This window comes from Triticum urartu, chromosome 1A (assembly GCF_056163025.1).
Source record: "Triticum urartu cultivar PI428250 chromosome 1A, HENAU_Tu73, whole genome shotgun sequence".
NCBI classification, from domain to species: domain Eukaryota; kingdom Viridiplantae; phylum Streptophyta; class Magnoliopsida; order Poales; family Poaceae; genus Triticum; species Triticum urartu.
Window position 1 is genome coordinate 548,200,688 of NC_141873.1, and position 12,234 is coordinate 548,212,921.

The window sequence follows — 12,234 nt, forward strand, 5'->3', positions numbered from 1 at the left end:
TACAAATCGTGGACTATGTGCCAGAAAATCTGGCCCTTTTGTGTGTGACTCGGTTCCTTTAAAAAAAATACAATGTTCAAACACACTACTTGAACTATATGGGAAATTGCTGAAAGATGTCGCTATGTCAGTTTATGCTTGGCCAGTGTCACAAGACAATAATGCTCAGATACTACCTATGAAAATACGAATACTTTCTTGTGTCCATAACAATAATGACTTGATGGTAGACAGGGTTAGTGTTCTTCTGGCATTGTAAACTGAAGGCAAATTTGCAACAGCTAAAGGGACCAAAGATATGAGAAGCTTACGAGGGCTTGGGGCGTGCTTGAGGAGCTCAAATGTGGTGAACATGGTCATGGGAACCCTGATGCCATCATCTTGATCCTACATCAATCTAGGGATGAGACCTCTGGCAAAGGGTTCATAACTCTGCCCAAACTTGAAAAATCACAAATGGAAGGCTCATTTGCTGCCACACTTGAAAAATCACATAGACTATGTAAGCATGATCTTGGCTGGGCTCTTGAGATCACATAGACCAGGTAACCATTAGGTAGAGTAGAGCTTACACACAATGAAATAAGGTGACACATCATGCTTAATCAATTTCTGATCTTCTCACGAACGAGATACAACCTGCGTAGAGGTTAAATCAATAAATTTTACTCTTCACTACTAGGGAAAACCTTATACACAGAAGTTTATCAGTAGCGCGGTTTAAAAATGGGCGCTACTGCTAATTAGTAGTAGCGAGGGGTATAAAAACCGCGCTACTACTAAGTTGATAGTAGTAGCGAGGGGTATAAACCCGCGCTGCTACTAAATGGTCTCCAACAATGCCCCCGGGATAGGCCATAGTAGTAGCGAGGGGTATAAAACGGGCGCTACTACTAAGTAAGTAGTAATAGCGCAGGTAAGACCCCCACGCTACTACTAAGCGTGTCCACCCCGGTCCGATCCACACTCCCACCCCACCACCACCTCCCACCCCACCAACCGTCCCACACCACCCACCCCCTGTCTGTCTCAAAAAAAAACGCAGCCCGATCCAGATCCCCAACCTCCTCTCCTGTCCCAACCCACTTGCCGCCGGCCTCCCTTCCACCTCCTCTCCTCCGTCCGTCCGCCCCATGCCCCCCGCCGTGTGCGTCACGCCGGCGGCCGCGCGCCCGCCGCTCCTCGTCTCGCGCCGCTGCCCGCCCCCGCCCCGGCCCCGGTGCCGGCAACGAAGCCGTCCCCGCCCACCAGGTCCGGGATCTCGCCGCGGTACGACCTCGACGCCAAGTGGGACGCCTGCCTCGACCTCTCCATCTGCCGCGTCGCCTACTCCTCCCTCGCCGGCGCCTTCGGAGGCCTCATCCTCTTCCGTAAGCCCCCAACCCCCTCCGCCTCACCTCTCCATTCCCCTCGCTGCATCACGAGATCTGTTCGCCGCGCCTCCGTGGGTATCTCATGATCTAGGGTTGCGCGAAAATAATGCTCGTGTTCCATCTCGATTGGCCTAATCTGATGAGGGATTCCCTAGCTGCATAGGTAGGGCGCGCTCCTCCAGGCAAAAACATTTGGGAACGTTACTAATGCGCATGCCCTGCTTTAGGGTGCTGTAGATTGATTGTTTCCTGCGCGATTGGAGCCCCAAATTTGCGTCGAGTGCTCTGAGATTCCGATGATTGTAAGCAAAAAATCGCTTACGTTTTATTTCATGTATGTTTGTATTCTGCAGAGGCCAGAGTCTCATTTCAATTGATTCGTCAGCCAGTGTATGAATAGCAGGACGTGCTTGAATTGGGCTAGGCTATGTGATGGCTTTGACTGTTAGCCAGGGAAACTTTTGTTTGTGATTTTATTGGTGTGAACAATGCTTTCCTGGTGTTAGTCATGCTCTCAGAATGGTTATGGTGAATCATGGTTCTGAAAATAATTCAGTCTTACCATCATTTCCTCGTGTCTGGTATATTTTTAGAGAAAGAACAACGCTTTGTCTGATTGGGATTGTGGTATTCAAGAAAAATGCATATAATTGCTAGGCAAACTGCTTACACCATACAGGCTGCAGTATGTGGAGTCCTAAGTCAGTTTCATTCTCGAACTTTAGGGGCTTGGCCATTGATGTCTATGTGATGCTTGTTATCAGCTAATCTCAAACTGTTTCCCTGTATCCTATTCTGTTGAATAACTTGGAGTCCTTTTATTTGTATCCAGAATGAGTTTGATTTCACAAGTTCTATAAAGTAAGCAATGCAACTTGTTACTGTGTATCTGATGTTGGTAAGGGAACTATTAAAAAAGTTATTTGGCTATGTGAATTGTCTGTTTTCCACTCGATAATCCATAATTATTAGTTTGCCTAGCAATTATTCATGCATTTTTCTTGAATGTTCTCAAATTTTATAATCTTATTTACTTGTTAATTATTCAGAGTTGGCATATGCCGAAAGAAACACTTTGAGAAGAACTCAAATTTACACTTGTGAAGTAACTGTCACTAAATCTATGGTCTAATGCATGTTTGTGACTTGTGTTATTTTATACAGGTAGCCCAACAACCCGCTGGGCATCAGTTGCACTTGGAGCTGGTGTGGTGATAGGGGCTGCGTTCACCAAACTGGTCGCCCCTGAATGCTCATACATATTCAATGGTTCTCCTCCAAAGTGGGGAAAGGTAAGCATTTCTCTTCTCCCCCTTACCCTCTGTCCGTCTCCTTCCTCCGATTGCTTGCTGCACCACAGCAAGTAATTATTTTTTCAGAGAGGAGAAGAGGAGAGGTCTTGCAATCCAACTTACCTGTATTCTTGAACAAATGAAGCACAATACTTTGCAACACCTCAAGTTTCAAACTGAATAAATTACGTTGGCCACCTGTATTTACAAAATTTACCTTGTATATGCATTGTGCTTGTCTTTCGTTAGTTAGCAACTCAACTCGACTCATGCTGGTGGCAAGATTTGAAATCACTCTAGTGCAGTTTGCATCTTTGTAACTGAACATGTTATAACATCAATATTAACAGTAAAAAAATGGACTTTGTATGTGTAGTATAAGCAAGTTCAAGTGATTTTGCGAATCTGCTTTCCTTTGGTTATGCCTAAGATTTCACAATCATTTTGTATTTAGTTTAGAAACTGAAAAATGAAGAGAGTTGCCTTTCCTTTTGTTATACATGCAGCCATGTGCTTGACGCCACCTGATGCGTGCGTTTTGTGCTCCTATCTGCTTGTCAAGCAGAAATCTGCTGCTGTGATAGGAGGACGACGAGGCGAGTGGCTGCTCCGACCCTGCTACTGCCCACACGATAGAAGGTCCTCTCTCTCTCTCTCGTTTTTTATTTCTCTCTCCGATGAGAGTTTGGTGCAACCTACCTCATAGTTGTACCCTTGGTAGAGTGATTTGTTTGACATGTTGTTGATCTGAAGTAAAACCACTTAATCATCCTCTTCCTTTTTTTTAAAACAAACCAGTCTTGTCATTGTTTCCCCGTGTATGGTAATTTGAAGAAAGAACAACGCTATTCCTGTCTGGGATTGTGGTCTGTTGGGGACTTGAACACTGCTCTGTTCTTCAAAATTACAGCGTGTTTGCTCCTAGTGCTCAATCATATTCTGTCCTAGATCGTTATCCACCTAAGCCGTTGATCTGCATAATGCAGATTTTCATTGTAATATGTAAGATGCGTATGATATGTTTCGAATATGATCGATGGTAAACTTACTGACTTACTGATTCCTGAGTTCTATCTTGATGCTTTTTGTTCCAAGTGTTAAGCAGGAATTGATAGGGCTGTCATATGATTTTGTTTAATCTTTGCTAATGTGAATTGTGAAATGTTGGTTAAACTTAATATGATCATCACCAAACTCTCTACCTCAGTTCTGTTTTAGTAGTGACGCAAACTGCTTACAGCATATAGGCTGCAGTATGTGGAGTCCTAAGTCCAAAAAAGAGGTCTGGACACGTTTATTATTATAGTTATTACTTGGTAAATTTAGTAAGAACAAGCAAGAACTAGTAAGAGTTAAATCAACTGTGTGGGCAGCATTAACATAGGTGATCCTGTGTCGTGCTGCTACGTACTTGGTAGTTCGACCTTCTCCACCGATTAGTGAGCTCCGCCACCGAACGTAGCTCCTGTGCTGTGTTGCTATTCTAGCCAAAGGTTTTCTCTCAATTTATGCACTTTTCCGTTGAGTGCCTTTGTTTTAAACTATGAGATATGCCTATGTTTAATTCTGAAATCTCAATGCAATTTTATGTTGTTGCAAAAGGTAATTTTGGGAAAATTTCCATTGCTGCAGGATAATGAGATGTTGAAGCGGCAGACGGGATCCATGACACCGAAGTGCAATTGCGGCAGATTATCTCTATTTTTCCTTTTCATTTTTCTTATTATTGGAGTGAGAACGGGTAGAATGAGGAACTGTGTGATAGTAGATACAAAGAAACTTATGTTTGCAATTGTTAATGACATACATACTTGCATGTTCTTTGAAGTGGTCAATCGTGAGTACCAATGCATAATGATGGGGTTTTGGCTCATTTATTGGCTTCGGTGTCCAGTTAACCATGAAATAGGACCCATGTCAATTATGTATGCTCTTACTGGATGTGTTCTAATGCTGGTGTAATAATGTGTACTGGTTTATTTTTTTAATTTCTAATAAGTTAGTAGTGGCGTGGGGAGGAAACTGAGCGCTACTAGTATAAATGATACTAGTAGCGTTGGTTGTTAACACACGCTACTGCTATTTCATTAGTAGTAGCGCGTGTATGTAATAGCAGTAGCGCGGGTTTAACCCACGCTACTACTAACTATTAGCTGTAGCGCCTTATTGGTAGCACGGGTGCCCGCGCTGCTGATAGGCCTAAAACCCGCGCTGCTGCTAGGCTTTTTCCTAGTAGTGCTTGTTGTGAAGTCCAAAAACGAATCTCACGCGTACTGAATAGCCAAACAAGTAAACAACACAGTGGGTAGCATAGTATAGTAGTGCTTGTTAAGGGAGTTGTTTATCAATATGGTAAACAAAAATTATATTAATTCTTTTGACACAAGCAAAATAGCATCAATATAATTAAAAAACGAATGAACAAGCACTCAGTAAGCAAGAATGATAACAAGGATGAAACATGCACCTCTACAGATCAGTTGAAAATTTAAAATCGCAGGAGAAAGGATTTAACGGCAGCCAAATTTTAAGTGAAATTGTAGCCTAAGTCAGCGCGATCTACCGCAATCTCCTGTGATTTTGTACTGCATGAAAATCGCGAGCGATTGCGGCCAAATCGCAGGCAATTTAAAATTGCTCTCATGATTAATATAATATCATGCACTTGGAACTTGCAAACACTTAAAAACAAAGGAGAATCAAATCATGGTGTGGAACGATTTCTTTTGGTAGCGCAACAACAATTTTCACATAGCAGCAGCATTCGCACAGTACGTTGACCAGTTCTATGCTGGGTTGCTGGCACATCGTGGCTTCCAAAATGGACCCTACTTATGGCGACATACCATCAGAATATGAAAGGAGGGATCCATGTGCTTACTTTGCTTTCCATGTAGCTTCAAAATAATGTATTGCTTGTCGTAGATTTTTACTCGTTCTCACTGCGATTCTACTGGCAATTCCACGAGGCAAATCTATGCCTTCTTCTTTCATAGCAGTGAACTCTGAACCTGGACCTCAAAGAGAAGATAATTTCTCATCAAATTGTCCAGCACTGTAATGAGAAGAGAAGGATCCATAAAGTAATAAAAAAACGAATCTGAATGTACCTCATCAAATGAAGGTGGCACCATGACCAATTACTTTTTAGCAAGTGACTTATCTCAGATCAATTCAAATAAACTGACAAAATTAACAGCAGCAAGCTGCCTTGGCATGCAGAAACAGAGAAGCATGTTGCTGGATCAACAATACAACTACCTATGACAGCTATATGGGTTACAGTAAAACGCACTGCTTGGCAGTTGTGGCCTGGTGGTATTATAGGAGTCCATCAGGAGGCCCCTAGAGACAAAGCACGTAAAGAACACCCAAGGATGCTTACTGCCCGTAAAGCACACAAAATCAGAGAAAACTAACTGTGAAGACTGCCAGAAACTTAAGAATAAAATTCTCGCATAAAAATAAATTTGCTACTTTCTAAATACTGTTGGAATCTTAGAATCAACATGCTGCTAAGAAAGAGCAGAATAGTAGACAGAGAGACAGGGGACAGAAACAATAACTAAAACAGGGGATCAACATGATACTACTTGATCAGTATCAAACCAAGATGCGTAACCATGGTGCCTGGTGCTGAAGTCAGATATACATACTAAATGTTCTGATATGCCAAAATAAACGCATTAGAATCTTTTTAATTATCCCAACTATTTTTCAGAGGTTGCTCTGCCGTTGCTAATTATGATGTTGTGCTATACTGCTACTTCATATAGAGGGAGATCAGGGAGGTGTTCTGATATGCCAAGATAAACGCATTAGAATCTTTTTAATTATTCCAACTATTTTTCAGAGGTTTCTCTGCCGTTGCTAATTACGATGTTGTGCTATAATGCTACTTCATATAGAGGGAGATCAGGGAGGAGAGCAGCAGCCTGCTGCTGCGATTTTGTTCAATTTGCTGCTTGATTACTACCACACATCTATACAGAGAACACACAGAACACACATAACAGAAGACTGCTGCTTGCTGCTTTCAAGGGGATACATACATCTGTTGTAGCCGTCGAGGGCGACATTGGACGGCTCGACAGATGTTTTGTTCCTCCGGCGAAATCGACGGCGACATTGTACGTTTCACGGAATTTTCGTCGGGATTTGATGGAGATTATGGTCCAAAGAGGCAACCCGATGGAGATTCCGGCCGAGAACCCTTCCTTCTTATAGCAGGCAAGTAAAATCCGGGCACCTCAGGTACTGCTTAACACAGTTGTGGTGAGTTGCAGATGCCATCAAGGAACGATAAATTCCAGTGCTAAATTCTGGCGCCAGGCCCATAGATGTATCACATTAATTCGTGGGTGTCAACTGATTCATAATCCCCCCATCATAGTATGAATTTACTCTAATGCAAGCTTGACAAAAGATGCAAGATTAAGACATTGCAATGCAAGGTAAAGACGTCTCGGTCAATTCATAAGTTGGCCTCACCCCAAGCATCTGCTTCGACCAGGGAGACAGCTGATGTTGCACCATGGCCATGCTCTAAAACAGCCATGGAAAGATATAGAGGAATTTGCACCGTGGCCATGCTCTCGTCCCTTCTTCATCTTCAGGCCAGCGTCACCCTCTCGTTTCCTGTCCATCAGGCCGCCCCCCACAAGCTTCTTTTATCTCTCCTTTGTCACCTTCCCGACAGAAGCTAACCCACAGCCAGGTTCATCAGTGGGATTAGATGTGTGTATGACGACTCTGTCCAGCGCACACGTCGGCTCTGTCCATCGGAGTGTCGACACCATAGACCACCTCTAGCGAGCGACTTGTTTGCCTGTGACGCCTGACCTCTGCGCCAACACTCCCCCTTGGTCTCTCCGTCGATCAGATCTCTCGCCGCGGGAGCCAAGCGGATGGGTCCGACGGCGGGCCGAGTGCGCCGGGAAGGAGTGGCTGGTGGTGAAGCCGGTGGGGTTGAGGAAACCATTGTCGATGTGGAAGCAGCGGGGAGGAGTCCTGACGGCGCCATGGTAGCAGGGACGGGGGATCCATCACCGCAGCGTCGAGAGTTGCCGGCGGTGGAAGGCCGTCGTTGGGTCGCTGGTGGTGGAAGGCCGCGGGTGTGGGGGCGCTTGGGTGGGGGTAGGCGCGCCGACAGGGTAGGTGGTGGAGGAGAACGACGACGGTAGGCGGTGGCGGAGCGCGGCGGCGGGGGCCGGTCCGGCGGAGGGCGGCGACGGGGGGCGGCTGTGTGTGGCGACCGGGTCGGGCCGGCGGCGTGCGGCGAGGCGGGGTGGGAGGTGGCGGAGCGCTGGAGTGGGGAGATGGGATTGGGAGGCTCGGTCGTGCGGGCGGATGTGTTTTTTTTCTTTTCTCTCGCCCGTAACTGTTCCGATTTGACTTATTAGGAGGACTGCGGGTTGAATATACAAAACAACAGGGTCGTTTTTGCAAAATGGCCGGCGACGTACAACTTGAAGCAATAGCTGGTTTATTAGTATATAGGAGTATATAGGTAGAGATTTCTCTATCGTGTCAACATAGAAAGTCTGAACGTGTTTTCTATGTATCTTCTTTTTTTTCTTTCTTTTTTCTTTTTTAGTATTTCGTGTGTGTGTGCGTGTGCGTGTGCGTGTGCGTGCGTGCGTGCGTGTGTGTGTGTGTGTGTGTGACTTTTTGTGTGCACGCACTCATGTGTGTGGGTGCGCGCATGTGCGTGTTGGGGGAGATGACAACATCGATATAAGATGCAACTTATTTTTGATGTGTTGAGAGACTATTAATCTCCAACATTGGTGTTTTGTTATTTGAACATGGAGTATAAGATGAATGTATACATGTAAATTATTTTTACTTAGTGTGCAAATTATCTTCGAGATGTTAGGTGAGCACCGATGCGACTAGTTAATTCTTTCTCAGAGAACTTCCTTTTTTATTCCGTTTTAGCTTTTGTTTCATTTCCTTTCTATTATTAACAAGTGCAATACCAATGCCAATCTTAAATGATTTTTTTGGAAAATTCTAATAATACATGCTTATTCTTGAATATTATAAAAGAGGTATTTCTATGTAAATGGTTTGCAAATTTACCATTATTTATCTTTGTTTGTTTCATTTTCTTTCTTTTTATAAAGGGTAATACCAATGCAACCAACTTATTTTTTCTTAGAAAACTTCATTATTTTGGGTTTCTTAAAGGGTAATACTAATGCCACTAATTCATTTCTTCTCAGGAACTTTATGCTTTTGCAAAAAATTCACTATTATATGTTTATCCTTGCATATTATAAAAGACACAATTTCTGTACAAATTGTGTAGAAATTTATCATTATTTGTTTAAATTTTTAATTACCTTTCTTCTTTGAGGGTAATAATAATGACACTAATTCATTTCAACTTGGACCTTTTTTGCGAAAATTCCACAATTACATGTTTACTCTTGCACATCATTCAAAAACACAAATTTTCTATAAATTCTGTGCAAATCGTGTCATTATTTATTTGAGGCTTTTATGCGACTTGTTCACTTTTGCTTAGAAAACTTTATTATTTTGATTTTGTTTGAGCTTTTATTCCATTTTCTTTCTTCTTTAAAGGTTATACCAATGTCACTAATTCATTCCTTCTTAGGTAACTTTTTTTTGCAAAAAATACACTATGATATGCTTATTCTTGCATATTATATAAAAAATAGTGAATTTAGTTCAAAATAATTCATTATTTGATTTAGTTTTTTTCCATTTTGTCTCTCCTTTACCATTAATACCAATGACACCAATTTATTTCATATTGGAAAAACTTCTTTTTGCAAAAATTCCACTATTACATGCTTATTCTTGGATAATGTAAAAAAGATGCAATTTCATTGTAAACTGTATGCAAATTTTGTCATTATTTGTTTTAGTTTTTCATTTTCCTTTCTTCTTAAACGGTAATACCAATGTAACCAATTCATTCTTCCTTAGAAAAATTATTTATTAAATTATTTATTTTTTATTTCATTTTCTTTTAGCCTTAAGGATAGTAGCAATGCCACAAATTCATTACTTCTTAGGAAATTTGTCTTTGCAAAAAAGTCCACTATTATATACTTATTTTTGCATATTATAAAAAGCACAAATTCTAAGTAAATAATGTTTAATTTTATTACTATTTTGTTTCTTTTTGAAGGGTAATACTAGTGCCAATAATTTATTCTTTCTTAGAAAACTTCAATATTTTATTTTGTTTATTTCTCTTTCTTCTTTATCGGTAATACCAATGCCAGGAATTGATTCCTTCTTTAGAGAACTTAATTTTTTAAAGAATTTCTCTATTATATCCTTATTCTTGCATATTGTAAACAATCATAATTTTTGTGTAAATTATGTGCAAATTTTGTCATAATTTTTTATTTTTTTCATTTCTTTCTTCTTAAAGGGTAATACCAATCCCGCTAATTCATTCTTACTTAGGAAACTTCATTGGTTTAAACTTCACTTGATAACCTTGGAGGTTGGAGAAGGCCTCTGCAATATCATTTGGATGGTTGCTTGCAAGGCGGCTCTTTATTGACAATTGTTAAGTTATACTTCGACATTCCTTCCAAGTACTTCTTTGAGGGTGGTAGCTTACAAGAAGTTGAAGGTAATCTCTACATACCAACCAAGTGCCAAGGCCTACTAGTAGGTTTCAGTAGACACAATAATGCACACACACTAGGGTCTCTTTATTTTTCTTGTGACGAAACTAACAAATACGGGGGCAAATGACGAAATATTTTTTTATAGGGCCCAAAAACACTTTCTCTCAACTTCTGCCAGCCAAAACAGAGTTTCTTCACAAAAAATCCATGAACGGTGATCAGACCGAGACCGACACGCAGTAGAGTGCAAAAAGAAGGACCGACCTGCAGCTTGACTTGTCTCAGGCGTGCTATCTGACCAGCCCGACGCAGTTTCTTCGAACTGTCCGATCTCTTCTTTTTTGTTTGCTCTTGCAGATTTGTCTCCAGTCCCATGCACGCGCGTCCGTCCGTCCGAAAGATAAACAAGTGGCCGACGTGAAAGCAAGCAAAAAAGAAATGGAAGCAAATGGTGGATGCCAACAGGGACATGCACATTGCACGTCAACAGAGCATACTGCGAAGTTTAGCGAAGACCCAGGTCAATGCCGACGTGGACGCGCACGTCAACAGAGCGTGACGTGTCCGTGTGGAAGGATAGCATGCATAAATAGTTTCACCAAGCTATTGTAGACAGCATCGTAGCTAGGCAGCAGCAAAAATCGATCCATCGAACATGTCTGGGTGGTGGGAGAGGGACGAGCCCAACGGCTCCAAGGCGGTGAGCCTGCTGCTCCGCCTCTCCGCGCTCATCCTGGCGCTCGCGTCCGCGGTCATGATGGCCACGGCCGACAACTGCACCGTCGCCGGCGCGACGCCCACGGCCGTCAACTACCGGGACTACGGCGCCTTCGTGTACCTGGTGTGGGCCAACGTGGCCGCGGCGGTGCTGGAGGCCGCGGCCGTCTACCTGCAGCTCAGCGGCGCCGGCGACGACGACGGTGACGACAGGGGCAGCCAGGTCCCCGGGGTCGTGCTGGTCGTCGTCGACGTGCTGGCGCAGGCGCTGCTCTACTCGTCGACGGGCGCCGCGTACGGTTGTGGGAAGGTCGGCGTCGACGTCTGCGTGGCGTTCGGCCAGCAGGTGGGGCGGTCCAAGCTGCTGTCCTTTGGCGCCAGCATCTCCCTCGGCCTCGCCGCCGTCGTCAAGGACGTCTCGCTGCCGTTCAATGTCTGGCCCGGCTAGCTCGTCGGACTGAGATGCCAAAGACGGGCAGAGCACCGTGTAGCGTGTGTTGGTGTGCGCGTGCATGGTACGTACAGAGGGAGTATATTGTAAGCATCGTCTACTTTTTTTCACTATTAAACAATTTTTTTACCACTGGGCTCAGCAATATCGCTGGCTACCAAGTCTAATACAAAAACTGGCATATCCTCCCCCCAAACAAGTGAGGATTCAGCTCCACCATACCCATGTCTCGCTAAAGCGTGAGCGACAGTGTTACAAGTGCGTTTAGTTTACAGTGCATAAAATCATGACTGTCGAAGGCCATTATGCATAAACTCTCGCTATAGCCTCCCTGATCAGGACACCAATAGCTGAAAAATCTGCATCCCCTTTCTTAAGTGCATGGACAAGTGTTTGGGAATCAGATTCCACTAACACCTGATGCACACCAATGTCTGAAGAACCTTCAATTGCTGCTAGACATGCCAAAGCTTCTGCATGAAGCGCATTCTTCACGTACTTTAGCTTTCCCGCCCCAGCAGCAATGGCGTTGCCCGTTTCAGTTCGCACCACAAAACCATAAGCTCCATTGATCACCTTGTTGCTCGTGAAACACCGCATCAAAATTTATCTTGAAGAAAATTCATATGGGCGCTTCCAGAACTGAACCGGCACACCAGCCGCGGAGTGCGATTCAATTACACCAGCATCCTGTACTGGTTGGCTATTGATCACGCGAACGCGACTTATTCCCCGAGGGTTTTCTTTCTTTTCGTAGAAGAAAAAGGGCCATCTAGCCGCTG

At 43.5% G+C, this 12,234-nt stretch overlaps 2 protein-coding genes across 2 annotated transcripts; both read left to right on the top strand.

Annotated features, from left to right (window-relative positions):
- The first annotated feature begins 223 nt into the window (after positions 1-223).
- Positions 224-3,277, top strand: LOC125533096 (uncharacterized). Its single transcript, XM_087539054.1, has 3 exons — positions 224-235; positions 1,046-1,370; positions 2,538-3,277. The coding sequence occupies exons 1-3, from the start codon at positions 224-226 to the stop codon at positions 2,738-2,740; spliced, it is 540 nt and encodes a 179-aa protein (XP_087395180.1). The 3' UTR covers positions 2,741-3,277.
- Positions 3,278-10,907: 7,630 nt separating this feature from the next.
- Positions 10,908-11,613, top strand: LOC125538548 (CASP-like protein 1U2). Its single transcript, XM_048701825.2, has one exon. It carries the CDS (start codon positions 10,940-10,942, stop codon positions 11,447-11,449), a length of 510 nt encoding a protein of 169 aa, XP_048557782.1. The 5' UTR covers positions 10,908-10,939; the 3' UTR covers positions 11,450-11,613.
- The last annotated feature ends 621 nt before the right edge of the window (positions 11,614-12,234 follow it).

Excerpts from the sequence above, each read along its gene's own strand:
- LOC125533096 (XM_087539054.1), top strand. Across the intron at positions 1,371-2,537 it reads CGGAGGCCTCATCCTCTTCC|GTAGCCCAACAACCCGCTGG; the intron begins GTAAGCCCCCAA and ends TATTTTATACAG.
- LOC125538548 (XM_048701825.2), top strand. The coding sequence starts at position 10,940 with ATGTCTGGGTGGTGGGAGAGGGACGAGCCCAACGGCTCCAAGGCGGTG.